Source organism: Phocoena phocoena, chromosome 9 (genome assembly GCF_963924675.1).
Source record: "Phocoena phocoena chromosome 9, mPhoPho1.1, whole genome shotgun sequence".
In the NCBI taxonomy this organism is placed as follows: Eukaryota; Metazoa; Chordata; class Mammalia; order Artiodactyla; family Phocoenidae; genus Phocoena; species Phocoena phocoena.
Genome location: NC_089227.1, coordinates 80,937,112 through 80,962,554, shown reverse-complemented (window position 1 = coordinate 80,962,554; position 25,443 = coordinate 80,937,112). Strand labels below are relative to the sequence as shown.

The 25,443-nt window shown below is 37.9% G+C and overlaps 1 protein-coding gene across 1 annotated transcript in view; it reads left to right on the top strand.

Annotated features, from left to right (window-relative positions):
• Positions 1-25,443, top strand: part of GRM8 (glutamate metabotropic receptor 8) — a 751,547-nt gene that overhangs the window by 642,709 nt on the left and 83,395 nt on the right. Inside the window, exon 8 of the mRNA XM_065884462.1 lies at positions 12,463-13,398. Within this exon, the coding sequence (XP_065740534.1) occupies positions 12,463-13,398 (936 nt within the window). The remainder of the gene's footprint in view (positions 1-12,462; positions 13,399-25,443) is intronic.

Below are 25,443 nucleotides of genomic sequence, written 5' to 3'. Positions count from 1 at the left end.
CAACGGACAGATCATCCTAAATGAAAATAAATAAGGAAACACAAGCTTTAAATGATACATTAAACAAGATGGACTTAATTGATATTAATAGGACATTGCATCCAAAACCAACAGAATACACATTCTTCTCAAGTGCTCATGGAACATTCTCCAGGATAGATCATATCATGGGGTCACAAATCAAGCCTTGATAAAGTTAAGAAAATTGAAATGATATCGAGTATCTCTTCCAACCACAACGTTATGAGACTAGATATCCATTACAGGAAAAAAAACTGTAAAAAATACAAACACATGGAGGGTAAACAGTACACTACTAAATAACCAAGAGATCACTGAAGAAATCAAAGAGGAAATCAAAAAATACCGAGAAGCAAATGACAATGAAAATACAACGACCCAAAACCTATGGGATGCAGCAAAAGCAGTTCTAAGAGGGAAGTTTCTAGCAATACAATCCTACCTCAAGAAAGAAGAAAAATCTCAAATAACTAACCTAACTTTATACCTAAAGGAATCAGAGAAGAAGAACAAAAATACCCCAAAGTTAGCAGAAGGAAAGAAATCATAAAAATCGGATCAGAAATAAATGAAAAAGAAATGAAGGAAACGATAGCAAAGATCAATAAAACTAAAAACTGGTTCTTTGAGAAGATAAACAAAATTGATAAGCCATTAGCCACACTTATCAGGAAAAAAGGGAAAAGACTCAAATCAATAGAATTAGAAATGAAAAAGAAGTAACAACTGACACTGCAGAAATACAAAGGATCATGAGAGATTACTACAAGCAACTCTATGTCAATAAAATGGACAACCTGGAGGAAGTGGACAAATTCTTAGAAAAGCACAACCTCCTTAGACTGAACCAAGAAGAAATAGAAAATATAAACAGACCAATCACAATCACTGAAATTGAGACTGTGCTTAAAAATCTTCCAACAAACAAAAGCCCAGGACCAGATGGCTTCACAGGAGCAATCTGTCAAACATTTAGAGAAGAGCTAACACCTATCCTTCTCAAACTCTTCCAAAATATAGCAGAGGGAGGAACACTCCCAAACTCATTCTAGGAGGCCACCATCACCCTGATACCAAAACAAGACAAAGATGTCACAAAGAAAGAAACTACAGGCCAATATCACTGCTAAACATAGATGCAAAAATCCTCAACAAAATACTAGCAAACAGAATCCAACAACACATTAAAAGGATCATACACCATGATCAAGTGGGGTTTATCCCACTTGAATGCAAGGATTCTTCAATATATGCAAATCAATCAATGTGATACACCATATTAACAAATTGAAGGAGAAACACCATATGATCATCTCAATAGATGCAGAAAAAGCTTTTGACAAAATTCAACACCCATTTATGAAAAAAGCCCTCCAGAAAGTAGGCATAGAGGGAACTTACCTCAAAATAATAATGACCATATATGCCAAACTCACAGCCAACATCATTCTCAATGGTGAAAATCTGAAACCATTTCCTCTAAGATCAGGAACAAGACACAGTTGTGCACTCTCACCACTATTATTCAACATAGTTTTGGAAGTTCTAGCCACAGCAATCAGAGAAGAAAAAGAAATAAAAGGAATCCAAATCGGAAAAGAAGAAGTAAAGCCGTCACTGTTTGCAGATGACATGATACTATACATAGAGAATCCTAAAGATGCTACCAGAAAACTACTAGAGCTAATCAATGAATCTGTTAAGGTAGTAGGATACAAAATTAATGTACAGAAGTCTCTTGCATTCCTATACACTAATGATGAAAAATCTGAAAGAGAAATTAAGGAAACTCCCATTTACCATTGCAACAAAAAAGAATAAAATACTGAGGAATAAACCTACCTAAGGAGAGAAAAGACCTGTATGCAGAAAACTATAAGACACTGATGAAAGAAATTTAAAATGATACAAATAGATGGAGAGATATACCATGTTCTTGGATGGGAAGAATCAATATCATGAAAATTACTATATTACCCAAAGCAGTCTGCAGATTCAGTGCAATCCCTATCACACTACCAATGGCATTTTTCACAGAACTAGAACAAAAAATTTCACAATTTGTGTGGAAACACAAAAGACCCCAAATAGCCAAAGCAATCTTGAGAAAGAAAAACGGAGCTGGAGGAATCAGGCTCCCAGACTTCAGACTATACTACAAAGCTACAGTAATCAAGACAGTATGGTACTGGCACAAAAACAGAAACATAGATCAATGGGACAAGATAGAAAGCCCAGAGATAAACCCATGCACCTATGGTCACCTTATCTTTGATAAAGGAGGCAAGAATATACAATGGATAAAAGACCGCCTCTTCAATAAGTGTTGCTGGGACAACTGGAAAGCTACATGTAAAAGAATGAAATTAGAACACTCCCTAACATGATACACAAGTATAAACTCCAAATGGCTTAAAGACCCAAATGTAAGGCCAGACACTATCAAACTCTTAGAGGAAAACATAGGCAGAACACTCTATGACATAAATCACAGCAAGATCCTTTTTGACCCACCTCCTAGAGAAATGGAAAGGAAAACAAAAATAAACAAATGGGACCTAATGAAAATTAAAAGCATTTGCACAGCAAAGGAAAACATAAACAAGACAAAAAGACAACTCTCAGCATGGGAGAAAATATTTGCAAATGAAGAAACTGACAAAGGATTAATCTCCAAAATTTACAACCAGCTCATGCAGCTCAATATCAAAAAAACAAACAACCCAATCCAAAAATGGGCAGAAGACCTAATTAGACATTTCTCTAGATAAGATACACAGATTGCCAACAAACACATGAAAGGATGCTCAACATCATTAATCGTTAGAGAAATGCAAATCCAAACTACAATGAGGTATCACCTCACACCAGTCAGAATGGCCATCATCAAAAAATCTACAAACAATAAATGCTGGAGAGGGTGTGGAGAAAAGGGAACCCTCTTGCACTGTTGGTGGGAATGTAAATTGATACAGCCACTATAGAGAACAGTATGGAGGTTCCTTAAAAACTGAAAATAGAACTACCATACGACCCCAAAATCCCACTACTGGGCATATACCCTGAGAAAACCATAATTCAAAAAGAGTCATGTACCACAATGTTCATTGCAGCTCTATTTACAATAGCCAGGACATGGAAGCAACTTAAGTGTCCATTGACAGATGAATGGATAAAGAAGATGTGTCACATACATACATGGAATATTACTCAGCCATAGAAAGAAAGGAAATTGAGTTTTGTAGTGGATGGACCTAGAGTCTGTCATACAGAGTGAAGTAAGTCAGAAAGAGAAAAACAAATACCATATGCTAACACATATATATGGAATCTAAAAAAAAAAAAAGTTTCTGAAGAACCTAGGGGGCAGGACAGGAATAAAGATGCAGATGTAGAGAATGGATTTGAGGATATGGGGAGTGGGAAGGGTAAGCTGAGACAAAGTGAGAGAGTGGCATGGACATATATACACTACCAAATGTAAAATAGATAGCCAGTGGGAAGAAGCTGCATAGCACAGGGAGATCAGCTCGGTGCTTTGTGTCCACCTAGAGGGGTGGGATAGGGAGGGTGGGTGGGAGACGCAAGTGGGAGAAGATATGGGGATATATGTATATGTATAGTTGGGTCACTTTGTTATACAGCAGAAACTAACACACAATTGTAAAGCAATTATACTCCAATAAAGATACTAAAAAAAAGTGCCAACTTGAGGTTCCTTTCCAGACCTATTAAATTGTAATATCTAAGAACTGGGACCCAGTGAGATGTATTTTGTGTAAACCCTGTAAGAGATTCTGAGGAACATAATCTAAAATGCAGAAAATCTCTTATTTAAATAAAAAGAAAATCAAATAAATAAATGCATAATTACATACTGTAAAGTTGCCATTGAAGAAGACTACAAGGTGCTGTGTGTTGTATAATAAGGGATTAAGGAGGGTTGATACCTAATTACCTGGGAGTTAGGCATGGGGCGGATCATGTCTGGCCATGTGATTAATCAGACATGAGGTTGAAGTAAGTGTAATGCTAAGGATGACTCTCAAACACAAGCTTGGATGACATTGTTTGGTTCCTCTTTTTTCTCTTGCCACCCTTATCTCTATTTTCTTCACTATATCTTAAATCCAGACCATCTTCTTCATTACCGCCTCTTCTAACGGTTCACAGGCTCTTGTTTTGCCTGGAATCATGACATTATTCCCCTATTTCTTATCGTTGCCTCTGTATCACTCTTTTCCCTGATATCTCATCACAGTGATCTCCAAAAGAAAAAAATATATTTTTTACATATTTATATAAAGTTTTTTTTTTTTAGATGTTGGGGGTAGGAGTTTATTAATTTTTATTTATGTATTTTTGCTGTGTTGGGTCTTCGTTTCTGTGCGAGGGCTTTCTCTAGTTGTGGTTGCGGAGCACAGGCTCCAGACGCGCAGGCTCAGTATTTGTGGCTCACGGGCCTAGTTGCTCCGCGGCATGTGGGATCCTCCCAGACTAGGGCTCGATCCCGTGTCCCCTGCATTAGCAGGCAGATTCTCAACCACTGTGCCACCAGGGAAGCCCTATATAAAGTTTTATATTTATATTTTACATGTGATCATTCATTTGGTTAAAATCCTTTAAACATCCTCTATGGCCTTGAGAATAAAATCTAAAAACCAAAACCTGGTGCTGCTTACAACATCCTTCATGCTCACTGCCGTTCTTTGGATTCCTGTCACCATTGCCTTTCATCTGGAATTCTGCAACAGCCTCAGCGTGATTGGTGATTGACCCATATCTAGTCTTGGGTTTCTTCAGTCTTCTACCTTGCAGCGCAGCAATTCTTCTAAACGATAAAGCTCATCATCCCTATCCTTGTTATAACCCTTCAGAAGATCCCAGCTACCACCTTCAAGATAATACCCAAATTACTCTCAGTGGCTTATAAGGTTCTTCGCGATCTAGCATCACCTCTGTTCCCTAGCTTGCTTCTTACCAATTCCCCCAGTGCTTTTATTTATACTTTTGCTATTCTTTATACCTTTAGTTTCTCCAGTTTGTTATGACTTCTTACCCGTGAATCTTGATGTCTTTTTTTTTTTTCTTCTTCTTTTTTGGCTTGAGATCCCCTTCCCTGGTTTACCTCTATACATCCTTCAGGCTGCTGTTCACACATCCCTGAAGCCTATGCTTGGTGGCCCTGCTGGATCCTCTTAGCAGTACCATTTCCTCACCCCTTTTCTTTTTGGGGAGTTTCATACTGAACTGTGACTGGCCCTCTGCTTATCTCTTTCCCCACTTGCACTGTCTCTGGAGGCCAGCAACCATGTCTTGGTCACTGTTGAATCCCCACATCGAACCTTGTCTAGAACATGCAATATGTCTTTTTATACAGCAAATGAAGGACTGAGTATTAATACTTCCTGACTGTATCAACATAGTTTGAATATTTAAAAACTAACAGCTTTATTGAGATAATTCAAATGCCATAAAATTTGCCCATTTTAAAATACATAATTCAGTGGCTTTTAGTATATTCACAGACTTGTGTATCCATTACCACTAATTTTAGACCATTTTCATCACCTCCCAAGAAATCCTGTACCCTTGAGTAGTAACTCTCTATTCTCTTCCCTCCTTAACCCCTAGCAGTCACCAATCTACTGTCTGTCTATAGATTTGCCTATTCTGGACATTTCATATAAATTAAAATCACACACTGGGCTTCCCTGGTGGCACAGTGGTTGAGAGTCCGCCTGCCGCTGCAGGGGACACGGGTCCGTGCCCCGGTCCAGGAAGATCCCACATGCCACGGAGCGGCTGGGCCCGTGAGTCATGGCCGCTGAGCCTGCGCGTCCAGAGCCTGTGCTCCACAACGGGAGAGGCCACAACAGTGAGAAGCCCGCGTACCGCCAAAAGAAAAAAAAAAATCACACACTATATGGTCTTTGAGACTGACTTCTTTCACTTAGCATATTTTCAAGGTTCATCTATTTTATAGCATATAATAGTACTTTATTTCTTTTTAATATTTGGTTGAATAGATAAAGCACATTTTGTTTATGCACATTTGGGTTGTTTCTGCTTTTTTGCTCTAATGAGTCATGATGCTATGAACTTTCATGTACAAATTTTTGTGAGAACATACGTCTCCAGTTTTCTTAGATTAAAATTGCTTAGGAGTGGAATTGCTAGGTCATATGCCAATTCTGTGCTTAACTTTTTAAGAAAGTGCCAAACCATTGTCCAAAATAACTGCACCATTTTACATTGCCACCAACAATGTAGAGGGTTTTACTTTCTCCACATCTTCAGTAACACTTGATACTGTCTGTATTTTTTATTATGACCATTCTAGCGGGTACTATGGTTTTGATTTGCATTTCTCTTATGACTAATGACGTTAGACATCTTTTCATGTGCATATTGACTACTCATATGTCTTTTTTTGAGAAATGTCTCTTCATTTGCTTATTTTTAATTGGATTGTATGTCTTTTTAACAGTTTAATTCTAAGAGTTTTAAAAAATAAAATCTGGATATAAGCTCCTTATCAGATATATGGCATGAAAATATTTTTGTCCACTCTGTGGGTTGTCTTTTCACTCTCCTAATGGCATCTTTTGAATCACAAAAGTAATACTGATGAAGTCTAATTTATTTATTTTTATTTTGTTGCTTATTCTTTTGGTGTCATGTCTTGTCCCAGCACCATTGTTGAAAAGACTATTTTTTCTCCATTGAATTTTCTTGTCATCATTGTCAAAAATCAATTGGCCATACATATAAGAGGTTATTTCTGGGCTCTCAATTTTATTTCAGTAATTAGTCTATCTTTATGTCAGTATCATGCTGCTTGATTACTACAGCTTTGTAGTAAGTTTTAAAATCAGGAAGTGTGAATCTTCCAACTTCACTCTTCACTTTTAAGATCATTTTGTCTATTCTGGGTCCCTTATACTCCCATATGAATTTTAGGATCAACTTGTCGATTTCTGCAAAGAAGCCAGATAAGATTTTAATAGGGATTATGTTGAATCTGTTGATTAGTTTTGTATTTCCATCTTGGCAATGTTAAATCTTTTGATCCATGAACTTGGGATTTCTTTTCATTTATTCATTTCTTTAACTTTCTTGAAATGATATCTTGTAGTTTTTTTTGGTTTTTTTTTTTGCGGTATGCAGGCCTCTCATTGCTGTGGCCTCTCCCATTGCGGAGCACAGTCTCCAGACGCGCAGGCTCCGGACGCGAAGGCTCAGCGGCCATGGCTCACGGGCCCAGCCGCTCCGCGGCATGTGGGATCTTCCCGGACCGGGGCACGAACCCGTGTCCCCTGCATCGGCAGGTGGACTCTCAACCACTGTGCCACCAAGGAAGCCCTATTTTGTAGTTTTTAGTTAAAAAAACTCTTGCACTTTTCTTGTTAAGTTTATTCCTAAGTATTTTATTTTTGAAACTATTGTAAATGAAATTTTAAATTGTATTTTTAAATAAGAGTAGTCTTTGCATTTTTAAAGGTTATGTAGATCTGTAATATCATATAAAACTAGGACTTCAATCTGAGAATCATCTCACACATACTTTCTTTTCAAAGGACACTAAACCTACTTACCACTTTGAACAGAAGTAGAAAGCTTTGCATGACCCAAAGGAAAGGATGAATATTATTGAAGCAATATATATCTATATACAAACATATTTATATATATGAATGTGTATACTAATATATTGAGAAACTGTATTTTGAGTTGCATTATCAAATCAATTGTGCAACATGTAGTCATTCATACGTGAATCGTATGATTCACAAAATATACCAAATTTTGACATTTTAAATACTCAGGCTAATTAAGTGCACTTGTTAAAACTATTGACTATATGGAAATTAACGAGTAAACCTTTGAAAAGATGCCCAGTTTCACTGGAAATGCTTGCATGTACAATCTGCTGTTGCATAAGTCAGATGAAGCGTTGGGTTTTTGAATACTGCAGTGGCAAACTAGTCACCAAAATGATTATAATACTATGCTTATTTATAGAGCAAGATGAAAAGAGCTAGTTAAGGATGGTATGACTAGATATCAATTATCTTTAAATGTTATATTTAAAATTTTCCCACATGTATAGTAATCATAACATTGAACATACCACTTAACATGTGGGAAAAACACTGTAATAGAGGTATTAAATTGAGCGAGAATTTTGTAGTGAATACTGGAAATGATTAATTATAGTGGGGCATTTAATTGGGAAATATTCTTGTAGTCCTTTTTTTTTTCAGGAGTTATTAAAACTACACAGAAGAAAATTACTCTATAAAAAATAATGTCTTTAATTTATGAAGCATTACTCTAGGTTGATTGGTCTGGGAAGATTAAAGATGAAAAAATGTAAGCACATTCACTCAGAAAGTTTTGGTTTTGTGGTTGCTGGTATATTTGTCTGCAGTAATAGTAGAATTTGACAGCAGAAGCCAGTTGATGGCTCACATTCTATGAAATGTACTGGATTGGAGCCTACAGGATGAATCACTATTGGTGAACATTGTCAAGGCAGGAATGGGCTATGGTTTTATCCCTAGAAGGTCTATCTATATAACTATCATCCATTTGTTAGAACACATGTTTTAGACAGAAAACATCCTAATATCAGAATAATGCCAAAGGAGAGGAAGACACATGTTTTAAATGTATGGATATGGCTTCTCTTTTTACGCATTATGAAAGATGGTATTCTTTGTTAATATAGCAAAGCAAGAGAGCTGAATGATATTTGTTGATGCTTTGTAGCACAGTTGTGAAAAATAGGAAGTTTAATGTACTCTCAAGTGGTAGTATTTTTTTTTTTTTTTTTTTTGCGTTACGTGGGCCTCTCACTGTCGTGACCTCTCCCGTTGCGGAGCACAGGCTCCGGACGCACAGGCTCAGCGGCCATGGCTCACGGGCCCAGCCGCTCCGTGGCATGCGGGATCTTCCCGGACCGGGGCACGAACCCGTGTCCCCTGCATCGGCAGGCGGACTCTCAACCACTGCACCACCAGGGAAGCCCGAGTAGTAGTATTTTTAATTTAGCAACATATCCAAAATAAATTATGTGTCTCAAATACTAATGTATTTATAAGATCCTGACTCAAGTGTTCACTACTTGTTCTTCTTTGGGGTGGATATTGGTTGGTTCCCAGACTTCAACTATGACATCAAAACACAGTACAGTTATACATAAATAGATTCCTTGATGAAAATGTAGTCATGTATGTTTAACATGTTTACTGAAACATACATAAATTTTCTCCATTATATCAAGAAATGTAACACATATGGCTTGACTATACTGTTTTTACTAAAGAAAATTTACAACTGTTAAAAAATTGTGGTATTTTTCATTATCTTATAACTTTAATTTTTATTTATGAAAAACATTTTTCCACTAGTTCAGTATTCAGGAAACTGATCAAGAAAATGTAGTACTTAGCTTATAAATGATGAATATTTATCCTCCGTAATGAGGCCTATCAGATTTGGATATATTTCTTTGTTAATAAGTCTTATTTCCTTATAGAAAATAAAGTGTATTGAGAATTAAAAAAATTAGACATGTGGGTAGACAAGCTGATCTTTAAGGTCTCTACCAAACTTGAAGTTTAATGTTTCTGAGATTTTTTTTTTTTTTTTTTTTTTGCGGTATGCGGGCCTCTCCCTGTTGTGGCCTCTCCCATTGCGGAGCACAGGCTCCGGACGCGCAGGCTCAGCGGCCATGGCTCACGGGCCCAGCCGCTCCGCGGCATGTGGGATCTTCCCGAACCGGGGCACGAACCCGTGTCCCCTGCATCGGCAGGCAGACTCTCAACCACTGCGCCAGCAGGGAAGCCCTGACTTTTTTTTTTTTAACGGTAACATTATAAATCTATAGAAGCCCCAAACAAAATGCAATTTTGGTTTTACAATAACTAGCTTTGAAACATAACCTTCACAGAAAGTATTTTATTATTTTATATAAGAATCCATTAGGGTATAAAATCAATATTTTAGCCACTCAAGTGGAGCATTTCATTTTTCTCAATATTTTTGAGAGAAGCCACTTTCAATTTAACTTTTTTTTCTTACCTAATGGAACCTTATACATAAATAAAATAACTTTTCTAAATCATTAAAACCTAATAGAAAATTAACAGGGTTATGATAGATTGCTTTTCCTTTGTGGTGAAGAGACAAGGTAGAGCTAATAGTCTTGGGTGCCCTTAGGACACATGAAGTACCATCTACTTTCTCAAGGGAGGATATTTGAAATTAAACATGCATGAATTATCTACTCCACCTGGGGGAGATCTGATAGCCCTCAGCAAGTGTTGAACTTCGAGGCTACAATTCTCTGCCCTCCACTATTCGCCCCACATTCAAGAAAGGAAAGCATCCTTTAGCAATAGATCTATTTATGAGAACAATCTCAGTCACATAGTTCCCAAAAGGGAGGCAACCTTAAGAGTGATGATAGAATATTGCTGACACTAGACACTTTGGGGCATGTTTTTGGTATAAGATAGTCGCCACTACCTTCTCAGTTGATTCTCAGTAGACTACTATACTGGTGGTGGTCACAGAATGGGTAAGTAAGCTTAATTTGAGCTGCATTAGTTTCCTATTGCTGTGTAACAAATAACTCCATATTTAGCAGCTTACGACAATAAAACACTTATCATCTCACACAGTTCCTGTAGATTGGACATTCAGAAGCAGCTCAGCTGGGTTGTTCTGGCTCAGGGTCTCGCATGAGGTTGCGGTCAAGGTGTCAGCTGGGGCTGCAGTCATCTAAAGGCTTGACTGGAGCCAGACGATTCACTGTCTAGGTGGCTCCCTCACATGCATGGCAAGCGGGTGCTGACTGTGGGCAAGAAGCCTCAGTTCCTTTCCATAGGGCTGCTTGAGAGCTCTCATGACAGTCTGGTTCTCTCCCAGGAGTGAGCAGTCCAAGAGAGACCAAGGCACAGGCTCAAGTGTCATTTATGACCTAGCCTCAGAAACCACATGCAGTCATTTCTGGAATATATTATTGTTTACATAATTCAGCCCTATTTAAAGTGGGAGAGGACTCCATGAGTGCATGGTTCCAGGAGGTAAAGTTATTGGGGGCCATCTTGGAGCCAGACTATCATAGCAAATGGTAATTTTTCTTTTGGGCTTTTATAGAGCTGGTCTTGGGAAAATAAGTTTTTTGTTTTATTTATTTTTTAAAAAAACATTCCTTTAGCTCTCCTCTCTGTGCCTCTTTGAGCTATACTTTATTTCTAGAAGCCAAGTTGACTCCTTCTTCCTCAGGGGTGCCCTTCCTGTCCTTCCTTGCTCACAAATTCAATAAATATTTGACGACAAATTGTGTGTCAATCACTGTTTGTTCACATCAGTGAACAAAATCCTTCCATTCATAGAGCTTACCTTTTATATAGTAGTAGCTTTTCATAACGAGTTGTCTCCTATGATCCATAATTTCTGGTTTGTCCTGTTAGCATTCTGTGGGATCTGATGCTGTTTCCAGGTGATAGTGTCAGAACTGATTTGACTTGTAGGATACCCAGCTGGTGTCCAAGGATTGCTTGGTGGTATGGGAAACCCCACTTCCCTTGCCCCCTCACGTTGGAATTGGGTCCAGAACCTTTAGTAAACAAATTTAAGGAAAGAGGTCAATGATTGGCAAAATTCCCTTAAAATAACAAGTTTGTTTTAATAGAGGTATTCTGTGATCTAATTCAAAAGAGTACGATGGAACTTTTAAGGCCCCGAAGCAGAGAGAGATCTCAGCAGGGGAACTCGCTCATTTGTGCCCATTTCACTGCTTTAAGCCTACTTTTGTTCAATGGAAAACATAACCATCAAGCTGTCTCACTCAGCACGGTCTTTTCCACAATGTGAAAATGCAAGAGTGGGGGAATAAGTGAATTTTAAGCTTAAACAGGCAAAAACATTAATATGAGAAGTGTCAGAGATTAAAGTAGCTAATTTTGCCATTTCCTTTCAAAATTGACGCAGTGAGATTTGCATTTCCCCAGATACGGTGGAAAGACTTGGATCACCATTTCTATGTGTGTTTATAGCCTAGCCAGTGTTTCAGGGATTCTGGCATTTATATCTGAGCTTAGCTCTAACACGTTTTTCCATGGGACTTATTTTTTTTCTGTTTTAAAACTGTTTGGGCCAATAAATCTTTCTCCAAATGTCAGATTGGTCAACACCAAGGAGGTAAATGGAACGTAATGACACTCATCAAGTTGATGATGGGAATGATTTATTGGACCCAATCATTTAGCACTTTCATAAAGTCAATATTAGGGAAAGAAACTCTGGGCTCTTATTATGGTAAACTGTACTGTCAGCATTCAGTGACTTATTACAAACCTGTGGCTAGGATTAGGATATTATAAATGGGGGACAAATGGAAGGCTCATTAATATTTTATACCCACAGGTGGAAGACATGCAGTGGGCCAATAGAGAACACACTCACCCGGCGTCTGTCTGCAGCCTGCCCTGTAAGCCCGGGGAGAGGAAGAAAACAGTGAAAGGAGTTCCTTGCTGCTGGCACTGCGAGCGCTGTGAAGGTTACAACTACCAGGTGGATGAGCTCTCCTGTGAACTCTGCCCTTTGGATCAGAGACCAAACATCAACCGCACAGGCTGTCAGCTCATCCCCATCATCAAACTGGAGTGGCATTCCCCCTGGGCTGTGGTGCCTGTGTTCGTTGCCATTTTGGGAATCATCGCCACCACCTTTGTGATCGTGACCTTTGTCCGCTATAACGACACACCTATTGTGAGGGCTTCGGGACGCGAACTTAGTTACGTGCTCCTAACGGGGATTTTTCTCTGTTATTCAATCACCTTTTTAATGATTGCAGCACCAGATACAATCATCTGCTCCTTCCGACGGATCTTCCTAGGACTCGGCATGTGTTTCAGCTATGCAGCCCTTCTTACCAAAACAAACCGAATCCACCGAATATTCGAGCAGGGGAAGAAATCTGTCACAGCACCCAAGTTTATCAGTCCAGCATCCCAGCTGGTGATCACCTTCAGCCTGATCTCCATCCAGCTCCTGGGAGTGTGTGTCTGGTTTGTTGTGGACCCACCGCACATCATCATTGACTATGGAGAACAGCGGACTCTAGACCCGGAGAACGCCAGGGGAGTGCTCAAGTGTGACATCTCTGATCTCTCGCTCATTTGTTCACTAGGGTACAGTATCCTCTTGATGGTAACTTGTACTGTTTATGCCATTAAAACAAGAGGAGTTCCAGAGACTTTCAATGAAGCCAAACCTATTGGATTTACCATGTATACCACCTGCATCATTTGGTTAGCTTTCATCCCCATCTTTTTTGGTACAGCCCAGTCAGCAGAAAAGGTAAGTGGCAAGAAATGCATTGCCAACCCTTTTCCTGGATTTAACTTCTTCCTTTAGGATGCTTTCCCTTCTTTCTTTTTGGTTCACTTATATTCTCTCAAGAAGCTTCAGTATTTTATATATATATTCAAGGTCACTTTGCTCTGAATATGTGTTGACTAAGGCTGATTTTCCATGAAAAACACTTTAATGTGTCCTCCTTGGCAAGGTGGAAGATTGACAGAGCTCACATCACTTTCTGGGTCCCTTTTCCCAGTTCTGTTATCGACTAACATAACTGTTGTTTTCCAAACGTTAAAAGAGGAAGGGAGAAAGGGCAGACATGATTCACAGGGCTGAGCTATTCCAGAGGTTTCTCAGTGCGTGACAAATGCCTCCTTTGCCGGTTCTAATGTTACGCTCAGAAAAAGCTATTCCTTAATAGCTATTCCTTAATAATTATGATGGTTTTAGTCACAGAAGCAAACTGCAACAGCAAAAACTAAGTGGCTTAATTCAATCTGAACCGTCGTACTATTTCTCTTTAGCTCCCATTCTTATTATTTTTCCATATGTGGAGGATGGTGGTGAGGGATGAAAGAAGAAGCAATGGGCGATTATATAATGCAGTTTATATTTTTTTAGAAGTTGAAGATCAATTGAATTTCCTGAAATAATTTTCTTTTGTTACTAATCTTCCATTAACTTCACCACACCAAACACTGCATGTTAAGAACATCTGTGTGTGAAAGGAAATACATGCTGAACTGGATGTATGTGCTTCTGTGTATAGAAAAGCAGAGAACTAACGTTAACCATGACTCTCAAGGTTTGGGTGGTGTGATGGAGACAACCAGTTTGAAAAACAAAGGCAAATGCTACCATTCTAAAGGGACAGCTCTTCAGCCCTAATGTGCATATGAGGAAGTTCTTCTCTCAGAGAGGAAGAACTTATTCCATCCTCCATCATCAGAAGTTGTGAGGAAGTCAAAACATCCGGGGAGGGGGGAATTATATTCCCTAGGTTCTAACATTCCAAGTAAGGTCCCACATGACTCTTAAAATGCCAACTAATTCAGAGGAAAAAATACTCAACAAGGGCATGGAGAGCTCGTTAGTATAAGCATTCATCCCTTACTCGATCAGTGTGGTCTTCAACTTTGAAAGCCAAAAACGTACTTCAGCAAACCTGCTGCTGAATAGAGCAAACTTGCCATGGGTTCCAGACCTGTGACCTTTCTTGACTTGAATAGCCTGATGAAAGTCCACGAATATTTTACGTAGGACCATGCTCGTGGCGGGAAAATAAAGTTAAGACAGTTTGGGACATGAAACTTAACCACTAGAAAACATTATATCTTGACATACACAGATGGGAATTTATTAGGATCAAACTTGTAAATTTAACATAGGAAGGGATGTGTCGCTCAAAGTTTATTAGCTCTGTTTTGACATGGTTAGTTGGACTAGTCAGGGAAAAATAGTGTTTTTTCAGTGTCTAGAAATGTCCACATTATGTGAATTATTGATAACATCAACCTAACTGGTACTTGTATTTGTGTTTGAACCTAGAACTGTCTTTTTTAACATATTGTTTTATCTAGAGAGGGCCATAGGAAGTTTATTTCATTTTCTTGTAGACAACAAATATTTAACCAAACAAAATCTCCTGAGTTCTGATATCTAACTCCCTTTTCTTTTGTTTTCTCTTCCTTTACATTTTATAAAAGACAGTCTACTCTTACTTTTCATGTTGTGACGTCAAGGATCTGGGGGAGCAAATATAAATGCTAATAAGATGTTATTTCTATTCAGGGAACTCTTTCAGTGACTCAATTTTTAGAATAAATAAAATTGTGGTCCTACATCAAGCTATTGGGCACCTTCATAGTAATGCAAACATGCATCATAGTAAGTTTTTTTTAAGGTAACTGAAAAAAAAAACAAATGACCATTGTCTCTCAGATAAGAACTCTGCAGCTGTCCCCTGAGGAGCAGTGATGGAGACAGTAAGAGTTTCAGGATGAAATGGACACATGAATAAGCCAGGGCTGGAGGCTGCCCAGTGCTGGGCCTGTGGGAGCTGTACATCCATCTGAAAACCTGGAGTGTATGTACATACTTATCGGTGTGGATCTATCAATGCCTCCAGAGAGATGACTGAATGCTAGCCAGAATTCTTTTTTCTTTTTTAGCTTTGTGCAATCAAAGTAAGTCAGAGAAACACACTGTAAGACAGATTTATAAAATATGTTAATTGGAATTTATTTGTATTCATGATATGATTGAATGTGGAAATGAGTGAAGAAATCAAGAAGGAACACTAATTCTAGGAATTTTCAGAACATTGGAAAGTGCTCAAATTATGTAGTTAGGCTTGGAGTTGCTGAATTTAGACAAGCTTTGCATCAAGAGCTATTATTTGATAAGTAGCTAAGATTTGCCACTGAAGTATTTTGTGTAATACACTTATGTGTCATCCTAACACTTCACGTTAAAATTTTCTTCCTGCTATTCTCTGTCAAAGTATCTTTAATTACTCAAAACAATACACAGAATGTTTGAGGGTGTTTATTTTTTCATGTTGCTAAAATTATTGACACAGATATTAAAAGTGAATACAACTTGTATATCTCTAAAGGCAGGCTTTCTCTAAGTTTTATTGACTTTGGAGGACCGAAGAGCTGGTCAGTTTTACATTCTCCTTTATAATGCTCAGCCAGTTAACCCCACGTTATCAGCTTGAAGTGTGTGCAACAGTCAGGAGGCACACACACAGCCATTAATTCAGCAGGTCCTTATTGAGCATTGTGTCCAGCATTGTGCTAATTACTGAACCATGTCAGTCAGTATCCCCGAGCGTTCCTTGTACAAAGGCGCAGCCTGTCTCCCAGCTGATGCTTCCTGATGCCTGTCATCACCAGCAAGTGCCAGGTTCCAGGGCGGGAGAAGATCAGGCTCAAGGGCAGGGGGAGATGGTGAGGAGTCAGATGTGAGACGAGAAAGCGAAGCAAAGAACTGTGCGTCCTGTAACTATGCATCAGTGACATAGAATTTATAACACGGAAGAGCAAAATTTCTTCCAGTATGCATTTAATTATGTTTCATGGAGTCATGTCTACAGGAAAAAAACCCATCTAGCCACACAGGTCTCTTTGAAATTACAAGAGAAGTAGGAATAAAAAGTAAAATTAGTTGAATAATTTAGACAGATGTTTTAGAAAACCTCTGAGTAAAATCAAGTTATAAAGGGACATTTGTAGCACTCATGAGGACAGACAACTCTCCAAAGTATGTCTCCATCCAATGATAAAACACCACTTAATTTTCCCACATTCTTTTTTTTCCGATTTCAAAATCAAGATGAATCATGTTTTTTCCTATAGATTTTAATGACATCATTTATTAGCTTTATATCTACTACGGCATTTTACTAAATCATAGTTTAAATGCACTTTCTTTTTTCCTATAAAAAGGTGGTGTGAAGGAAGGGCAGACACACTGCGGCACAGACAGGGTCCAACTCAAACTTTCATAATTGGCTTGAAAAGACAAAAAATTAAAATATAATTAATGTAATAGTCAGGAATAGAATCCTCAGGGATGGTTAGGGGCTGTTAGGATGGCAGAAATCTCTTAAATACGTATCTTACCATCTCTAATTGGGTTCGTAAAGTCTAGATAATCAGACAAAGGTTATGACACTGCCAAGCTCCAAGGAGCACAGTGCTTCAACCAGAGCATAGGATGGAAACAAAACAAAACACCCTCAAAACGGCAAAGAAAATAAAACTCCCAACTGTCAAGCACCCCATATGTCCCAAACCAGCCTTTCTTCTTTCACCTTCCAGATAAGTCGTGTAGCCTCAATTTAGTAGCTTAAATAAAAAACCTGGAGTTATCTTAGACCCCTCCCTATACTCACACTCACCTCCTCTCACCTTCAAATGTCATCCTTTATCAGTTCATGGAGGGTAAGCCATGTTTGTCTGATATATATCTGAATGAATGCATCTCTTAACATAGAGACTTTCATGTAATATATTCTCAATAAATACCTATTGAATGAGTAAATAGAGTCCCTTGCACAATAATGACATACTATAATAATAAAAATGCTTATTATTTAAGTTAGAATATGGCATAATGGTAACCTTATATAGTCATCATATTGTGATCCCCATTGCAACTTTTTTTTTTCTGAAAAATAAGTTTTCTCCTTTGAATGATGGGCCAAATACATTTCTTTTTAAAAATTTTGTCAGTATCACTTATTCTGATATAGGACTGCTAAATATTTAAGGAGAAATATGAAAAGGAATTCTAATAGCTATCCTTAGTTCTGTCTAAAATACACAAAACACAAAGGAGAATTGATGCTGTTTTCCAGGTGCTTTGCCATGTCAAAAGTATCTCCCTTATTCTTTTACTCTGTCAATTATAAGGTGAATGAGTGGAGTAAGGAAGAGCATAAGCTCTGGAGTGGGAGGATGTGGGTTCAAATCCTGCAGCTCTGCTAAACTAGCTGAGAAAATTCAGTTAAGAGGCTAAATTTGTGCAGATAGAAATACATTTCCTGGGGAATGCAAACTCAGATATAAAGCAGCATAAAGCATTTGCCTGCCATCTGTGCCCAGCCCTATTCACAAACTAAAGCAGACGTGAGTTCATACCATCTAGGAAAGGGCAGGAAGATGATTGACTTAAAAAATCCTCTCGTCTCATTATGGTGTATTTTTGTATGAATAGATACCTCATGGTAGTTTTGCTGAGAGTTATATGCTATGAGTCATGAGGCGTGTTTAGCACATAATAGGCAATCAATAGATACTGTCTGTTATTACAATTAGGCTGTGTTTCACGCGGGCAGGGATCTTATTTTATTTTGCTCACCATCATCTCCTTGACACCTAGCATAAAACCGTGCCCAGAATGGGTTCTCCAAAAATATTTGTTTAATGATTGAATGCATTTAAAATTATCCAGATAATTGCATCAGTTTCTCCAGCTGTCTGTGGAGCATCCCAACCAGACATGTTTTCGCAAACACAGGGGCTTGCCTGAGGGTAGAGCACACAAGATTACAAAAGTTAAAGATGGAGACAAGAATCTGAAGGACTAGGTAGAAAGAGAAGAGAGTGTTGTTCCTGAGGCAGTAATGTAACTGCCTCCATATATTTAGCAGAAAATACTAGAGGAGAGGAAAGTGTCATCAGAAAGCAGTTGCTGAAATACTTGGGTTAAAATTGAAAAGTTGAATAACTCTAACAAGAGTTGTGAGAGGTAGTTCTGAAAACAATAATAAAATCCCTGCTTTAAGGAATAGTCCAGATGAGAAAAGAACAGCCTGAAAACCTGTGGTAAGAGTGTCAATATAACCTAGATAGCAATGGAAGTAATTTTCAGAAGAGATCAGACCAACCATAACTGTCTCCTAACTTTTCTCCATTTCTGTGGAAAGGAGGGAAATGGAAACAATGATCAGTAACCATCTTGTGTGTCTGTAATTGTTGTAAACCTTATAGCGTTTTCTTTCCTTGTTCACTTACAGTCATTTGAAGCTGATTCCTTTAAAGGAACCTCAGGTTACAGAACTATTTCAGGTATTATGGTGGATTGTGTCCAGGCAAGATTAATCATACCAGCCTGTTACAATCAACTCTGGAAGGAAAAACCAAATAAAAAAAGGAAAAAGAAAAAAAAAACTGGAAAAGAAAACATTTATAGGATCTCATTTATGCACTCGGTAAAAGTGATATGTTTGTGAAGGTATAGAAGAAAAAAATGAAATTAAGGAGATTCTAGGGCACAGTGTAGGCAAATCTGTTAAGTAGCTCTTCTAGAGAAGGCTGCCTTAGCCAGGCTTATTAACTTTTTTCCCTTTGTGCTACATATTACTGCTGCAGAATATTACCAACTTACACATTTAGGGCAACCCTTTGAGGGGATGCCTATCTAACTGGACAGCACAAAGAAATATTTGCTCCATGAACCTTGCTTAGATTCCATGATCCCACTTTTTTGGGGCTCAGATGAAGCTGTGTGGCCTGGGGATACTTAATTGAAACATTTGGTGAGATTGTGGTATTTGCACATTTCTCTCTCTCTCTTTAATTGAAATTGAATTTACAAAGGATTTGAATTTTCTATACCCAAGTTACAATAATTTAATCAATTAGACAGTTTAGATAGTCAACCTGGGAATTTAGTCCTAGAGTTCACATATCTCACTAAAATGGTTTGGCCTTCTTAATATCTTTGAAATGCTGTAGAACTAGATTTGATTAAGACCAAAATGTGAATATCTTCCGAGACATAGTGACCATGACTTTATTTCAAAATGCTTAGCAGGAATACCATACAAATAGACTTATTTTTTTTCTATATAGGCAGAACTTGAATGACATCCCAGACTGTTCATAGTACAGAACACAGTGACTAATTTACTTATGTAACTTCAAATTGCATTTTCCATGATTCAGTAGCTGCTTATTTCTCATGGAGCACACAGGGTGCCAGGAAGAGCAGATTGCAAGCAAATAGTTCCTTTTGGCTGTAACCATATATACATTTTTTGGGTTGGGAAATATTTTTTTAAATCTCTAAATACAGTATCACATGGATTAGTACCACCCATCCCAAAGTGTAGATAAATATTTAACCAAATATTAGTATAAATTCCAGGCTATTTAAAATGAATGCAAAGCAGATTTATTTGCATCATTAAAAGAAATATAAAGAATACTTAGTCTGGCTTCTGGTTCAAGATATGGGCTGGCACAAACATATATATCGATTGCCTCTAAGGTGGTAATGAAACGAAAAGAAGAAGGAAAGAAAAGGAAAAGAAAATAAGGGAAGAAAAGGGGGATGGGAGAGGGAGAGAAAGGGAGGGAGGGAGGGAGAGAGACAGAGAGAGAGGGTCATTATAGGCATAGCTCGGAGATATTGCGGGTTTGGTTCCAGAACCCCACGATGAAGCAAATAACATAACGCGAGTCACAGAGATATTTTTGGTTTCCCAGTGTGAATAAAATTTATGTTTATACTACACTGTAGTCTGTTAACTGTGCAATAGCATTGTATCTAAAAGAATGTACATTATTTAATTTAAAATACTTTATTGCTAAAAAAATGCTATTGTCTGGAGCCTTCAGAGAATCATATCTTTTGTCTGGCAGAAGGTCTTGCCTTGATTTTCATTGCTTCTGGCTGAGCAGGGTGATGGCTGCTGAAGGTCGGGGTGGAGCTGTGGAAATTTCTTAAAATAAGAAAGCCCTGAAGTTTGCCTCATTGATTCACTCTTCCTTTCAATGCTGTTTGATAGCTTTTTAACTCGGGGTAGAACTTATTTCAAAATCAGAGTCAATCTTCTCAAACCCTGCTGCTGCTTTATCAATTAAATTTATGCAGTATTCTAAATCTTTTGTTGTCATTTCAAAAATCTTCATAGCATCTTCACCAGGAGTAGATTTCATCTCAAGAAACCACTTTCTTTGCTCATCCATAAGAAGCAACTCCTTGGCCATTAAAGTTTTAACACAGGATTGTAGCAATTCATTCATCTCTTCAGGCTCCACTTCTAATTTGACTGCTCTTGCCATTTCCACCACATCTTCAGTTACTTCCTCCACTGCAGTCTTGAACTCGCATCCCAAGTCATCCATGAGAGTTGGAATCCACTTCTTCCACACTCCTGTTAATGCTGATATTTTGACCTATTCCCATGAATCAGGACTGTTCTCAATGGCATCTGGAATGGTGAATCCTTTTCAGAAGGTTTTCAATTTACTTTTTCCAGATCCATCAGAGGAATCATTATCTATGGCAGCTATAGCCTTATGAAATATATTTCTTAAATAATAAGACTTGAAAGTCGAAATTACTCCATGATTCATGGGCTGCAGAATGGATGTTGTGTTAGCAGGTAAGAAAATAACATTAATCTCCTTGTACATCTCCATCAGCGCTCTTGGGTGACCAGGTTTATAGTCAATGAGCAGTAATATTTTGAAAGGAATTTTTTTTTCTGAGCAGTAGGCGTCAACAGTCAGCTTAAGATATTCAGTAAGCCAAGTTGTAAACAGGTTTTCTGTCACCCAGGCTCCGTTGTTCCACTTACAGAGCACGGCTTCAGAGTAGATTTAGCATCATTCTTAAGGGCCCTAGGGTTTTTAGAATGGTAAGCGAGCACTGGCTTCAACTTAAAGTCAACAGCTGCATTAGTCCCTGACAAGAGATTCAGTCTGTGCTTTGAAGCTTTGAAGCCAGGCATTGACTTCTCTTCTATAGCTATGAAAAGTCCGAGATGGCATCTTCTTCCAATATTCTCCTTAAACCTCATGAGCCAACCTCTGCTAGCTTCAAACTTCCCTTCTGCAGCCTCCTAACCTCTCTCAGCATTAATAGAATATAAGAGAGTTAGGGTCTCACTCTGGGTTAGGCCTTGGCTTCAGGGAATGTTGTGGCTGGTTAGATCTTTTATGGGGACCACGAAAACTTTCTCCATATCAACAGTTAGGCTGTTTAACTTTCTTATCATTTGTGTATTCACTAGAGTAGCACTTTTAATTTCTTTCAAGAACTTTTCTTTTGCATTCACAACTTGGCTAATTGTTTGGCACAAGAGATCTAGCTTTTGGTCTCTCTTGGCTTTCGACATGGCATCCTCACTCAGCTTAATCATTTCTAGCTTTTGATTTAAAGTGAGAGACTTGCAACTCTTCCTTTTACTTGATCACTTAGAGGCCATTGTAGGGTTATTAATTGGCCTAATTTCAGTATTGTCGTGTCTCAGGGAATAGGGAGGCCTGAGGAGAGGGAGAGAGTCAGGGGAATGGCTGGGCTGCTTGGTGGAGCAGTCAGAACACATACATGTATCGATATAAGTTCTCTGTCTTATATGGGTGTGGTTTGTGGTGTCCCAAGACAATTACAATAGTAACATCAAAGATCACTGATCACAGATTATCATAACAAATAATAGTGAAAAAGTTTGAAATATTGCAAGAATTACCAAAATATGACACAGAGATATGAAGTGAGTAAATACTATTGAAAAAACGGTGCCAACAGACTTGTTTGATGCAGGGTTGCCACAAACCTTCCATTTGTAAAAAATGCAATATCTGCAAACTGCAACAAAATAAAGTGCAGTGAACAAGTTATGCCTGTATATTTTTGGAGCCAACAGTAGGTAAAACAATTTGAGAAAATCCTGAAAAATAAAGGTGGAGTGGGCCTGACTTACAGAGAAATTAGAAGAGGGAGAGAACAGCTCAAGAGACATAAATGATTCTTACTATGAAAATACCAAATAATTTCTAAACCTAAAGTCAACATGAAGACTTGAAGCAGGCCTTGAAGTGACCATCAGGAAAATTATTTAAAGAGCTGAATTTCAAAATAGCTGGGCCAGTTGGTCCCCTCGCTTCTCCCTTCTGCTCTAACCTTATGTGTAGAGAGAGTTTAGGTTAAAATTACAGAATTCTACTCTAAAGAATAGGACTTATCTGATGGTGAGATTATCTTATGCTCCTAGTGTGGGCACAAGGCAATTGAAGGAAAACAGCAGAATTTGAAGTAATTTTATTTCAGACAGCCATAGACAGGTGGGAAATAGGAAATGCAGTTTCTATACAAGATAGAACTATAATAAATTTCTCCACTCTTAGAATAAGTTTCTCCAGGGGTGGGTCCCCAGTCTGCTTGCTTGCCTGTATCCATGCATCTTTAAGAGAAGCCAATCAGATGAAACTCACTAATTTACACAGGTCCATAGTCTGCCCGTCCATCCAAGGAAAATGCACCCCACCAGTAATCCTTATCAATCAACCTGACCCTTCAATCATAATTATACATCAACAACCAAAGATGTCACGATAGCTGAAGAAACCCAATAGCATAATTTAAAAAGACAAACATACATACACACACACAATAAAAACAAAGCCAGAGGTGATTCAGAAAATGTAAGAGAATTTTTTAAATAGAATTTTAATTAGCATCTCTTCAAGAAAAAATTCAAGAGAATATTGAACATACACACACATATATATAGGTGGCCATGGAACAGACCAATCAGAGAATAAGAAAATGACCCTAGTAATTAAAATTATGAACGTGAAAATAAAAAGCTGAACATCTTAAACATGGGGTGCCTAGGGCTAAAGACCAGAGTGATGCAGGATAAAATAAAAGGTAAAACCAAAGAGAAAAGTGAAAAAAAGAAAATATGAGGCACATTTCGAACACATTAAGCTAGACCCAGGATCCCAACATATATCTAAAAAACATCTGAGAAGAAGAAAGAGAACAAGAAGGGGAATAAATTATCTAAAAAAAAAAAAGAAAAGTTTCACAAACTGAAGACAGGCAGCTCTTAAAACTGAAAGGGGCACACATCTGAGTAAAATTTTACTAACCAAGAGAACATTCTATGAGTTTTTTTTTTTTTTTGGTTGGGGGTTGGGGTGGGACTACTCCTATAAGGAATGAAAACTGGACCTCATGTGCCTCCCTGGATTCTAGAAGGCAATGAGCCAAGACTTTCTGAGGGAGAAGTAACACTATAGAACCAGCCAAACTATAATGTGAGGCTGAAAATGAATGTGGCTCAGAAAACCTGGTGCCTACGTAGCTTATCTATGAATTATTCTAGGTATAATCCAACAAAATAAAAAAGCATATCTGATATGAGATGGATAACATTGGCAATCACATATGACCTAGAAAAAAACGAAGAAATTTTAAAAGCAATTGTAAAAGATATATTAGACCCTAGTGTCTAATTACCCTTTAAAAGGCAGGATTTTAATAATTATATTTATCCCTTCTCTGTGAGTCCAGTCATGATACTTGGATGAATCTGAAGGGAATAGTATTTAGTAGCCATAATACTGAAATTGCTTTCTGTATTGGTCTTACACTTAGAAGGCATCTAGGAACAAAACACAGAAATGTTAATTTATCCACTGAGGTGAATGTAAATATTATAAACTTGATAAATTAAAAATAGTATTAATATAATTTTTTAAAAATTGAGAGGTGCTTAAGGATGGGCAATAGAGAGGGAAGTTGTGTAAGGACCTCAATCACTCCCCTTTTACTGTGAGTAGTCAACAAATATAATCTAAAATTGGTAACTCAAGAGATATAAGTGCATTATTTAAACAGCAGCAAATAAATAACTAGATATATAAAATATATAGATAAATAATAAAACCTGTTCAAACTTGTTAACTCTATAGAATAGCATTAGGATATAGGGAGATTGGTGATGCAGGGTTTTAATTTTATTTAATACTTAGGTTTTATTTTTTAATAAACTAATCTATAATAAAAATAGAAATCATTGCATATAGAATGGTTTAAGTAAAAGTCTCAGGAAAAATTTTCTAAGACAACATGAATATACCTTCTCTAAGGGACTTTGGGTGTGTCATATGTACTTTGAGAAAATCTTTTAGATACAGAAATGGGTGAGTGATTTTGAATTTGTTTAAATGACTCAAGATCTTTGGTTGTCACAAACGCTTTATGAATTTCCTCCTCTTTAGGGTTAATGCCATTACTAAATAAATAATTTTTAAGGGTCACAATTTAATTATCAGCTGGTGATTGCATTTTGAAATGCTTGCTATACACAAGGACTTTTGCTTGGTGTTTAGAAATATGCAAAGATGAGTAAGAAGTTGTTTAGGGTCAAGTATGGAGCCAACCCAAGCACATAGAGGTCAGGTACAAAGCAGAGGAACATAATGCAGGCGAAGTGCCTAGAATGAAGTCTTGGGGCCAGGGATGGAGAAAGAAGGAAGGGAGCCTGTCCTCCTGAGAGACTGAGAAAGTCTCCATGAGGACGTGGGGATTAAATCGACCTCAAAGGGTAGAGAGAAACAGATGGAAGCCATCTTCCAGGCAAAAGGAGCAGTGGGTTTAAACTTTCAGAAAAGGGTAAGTCAGGGCATTGTGTGTAAAATCTGTGACTAAAGAGCAGTTCTGAGTTTGACACATCACAGGGAGAGCTGGGTGACCATATGTCCCGATTTGCCCCGTTGTTAATAGCAC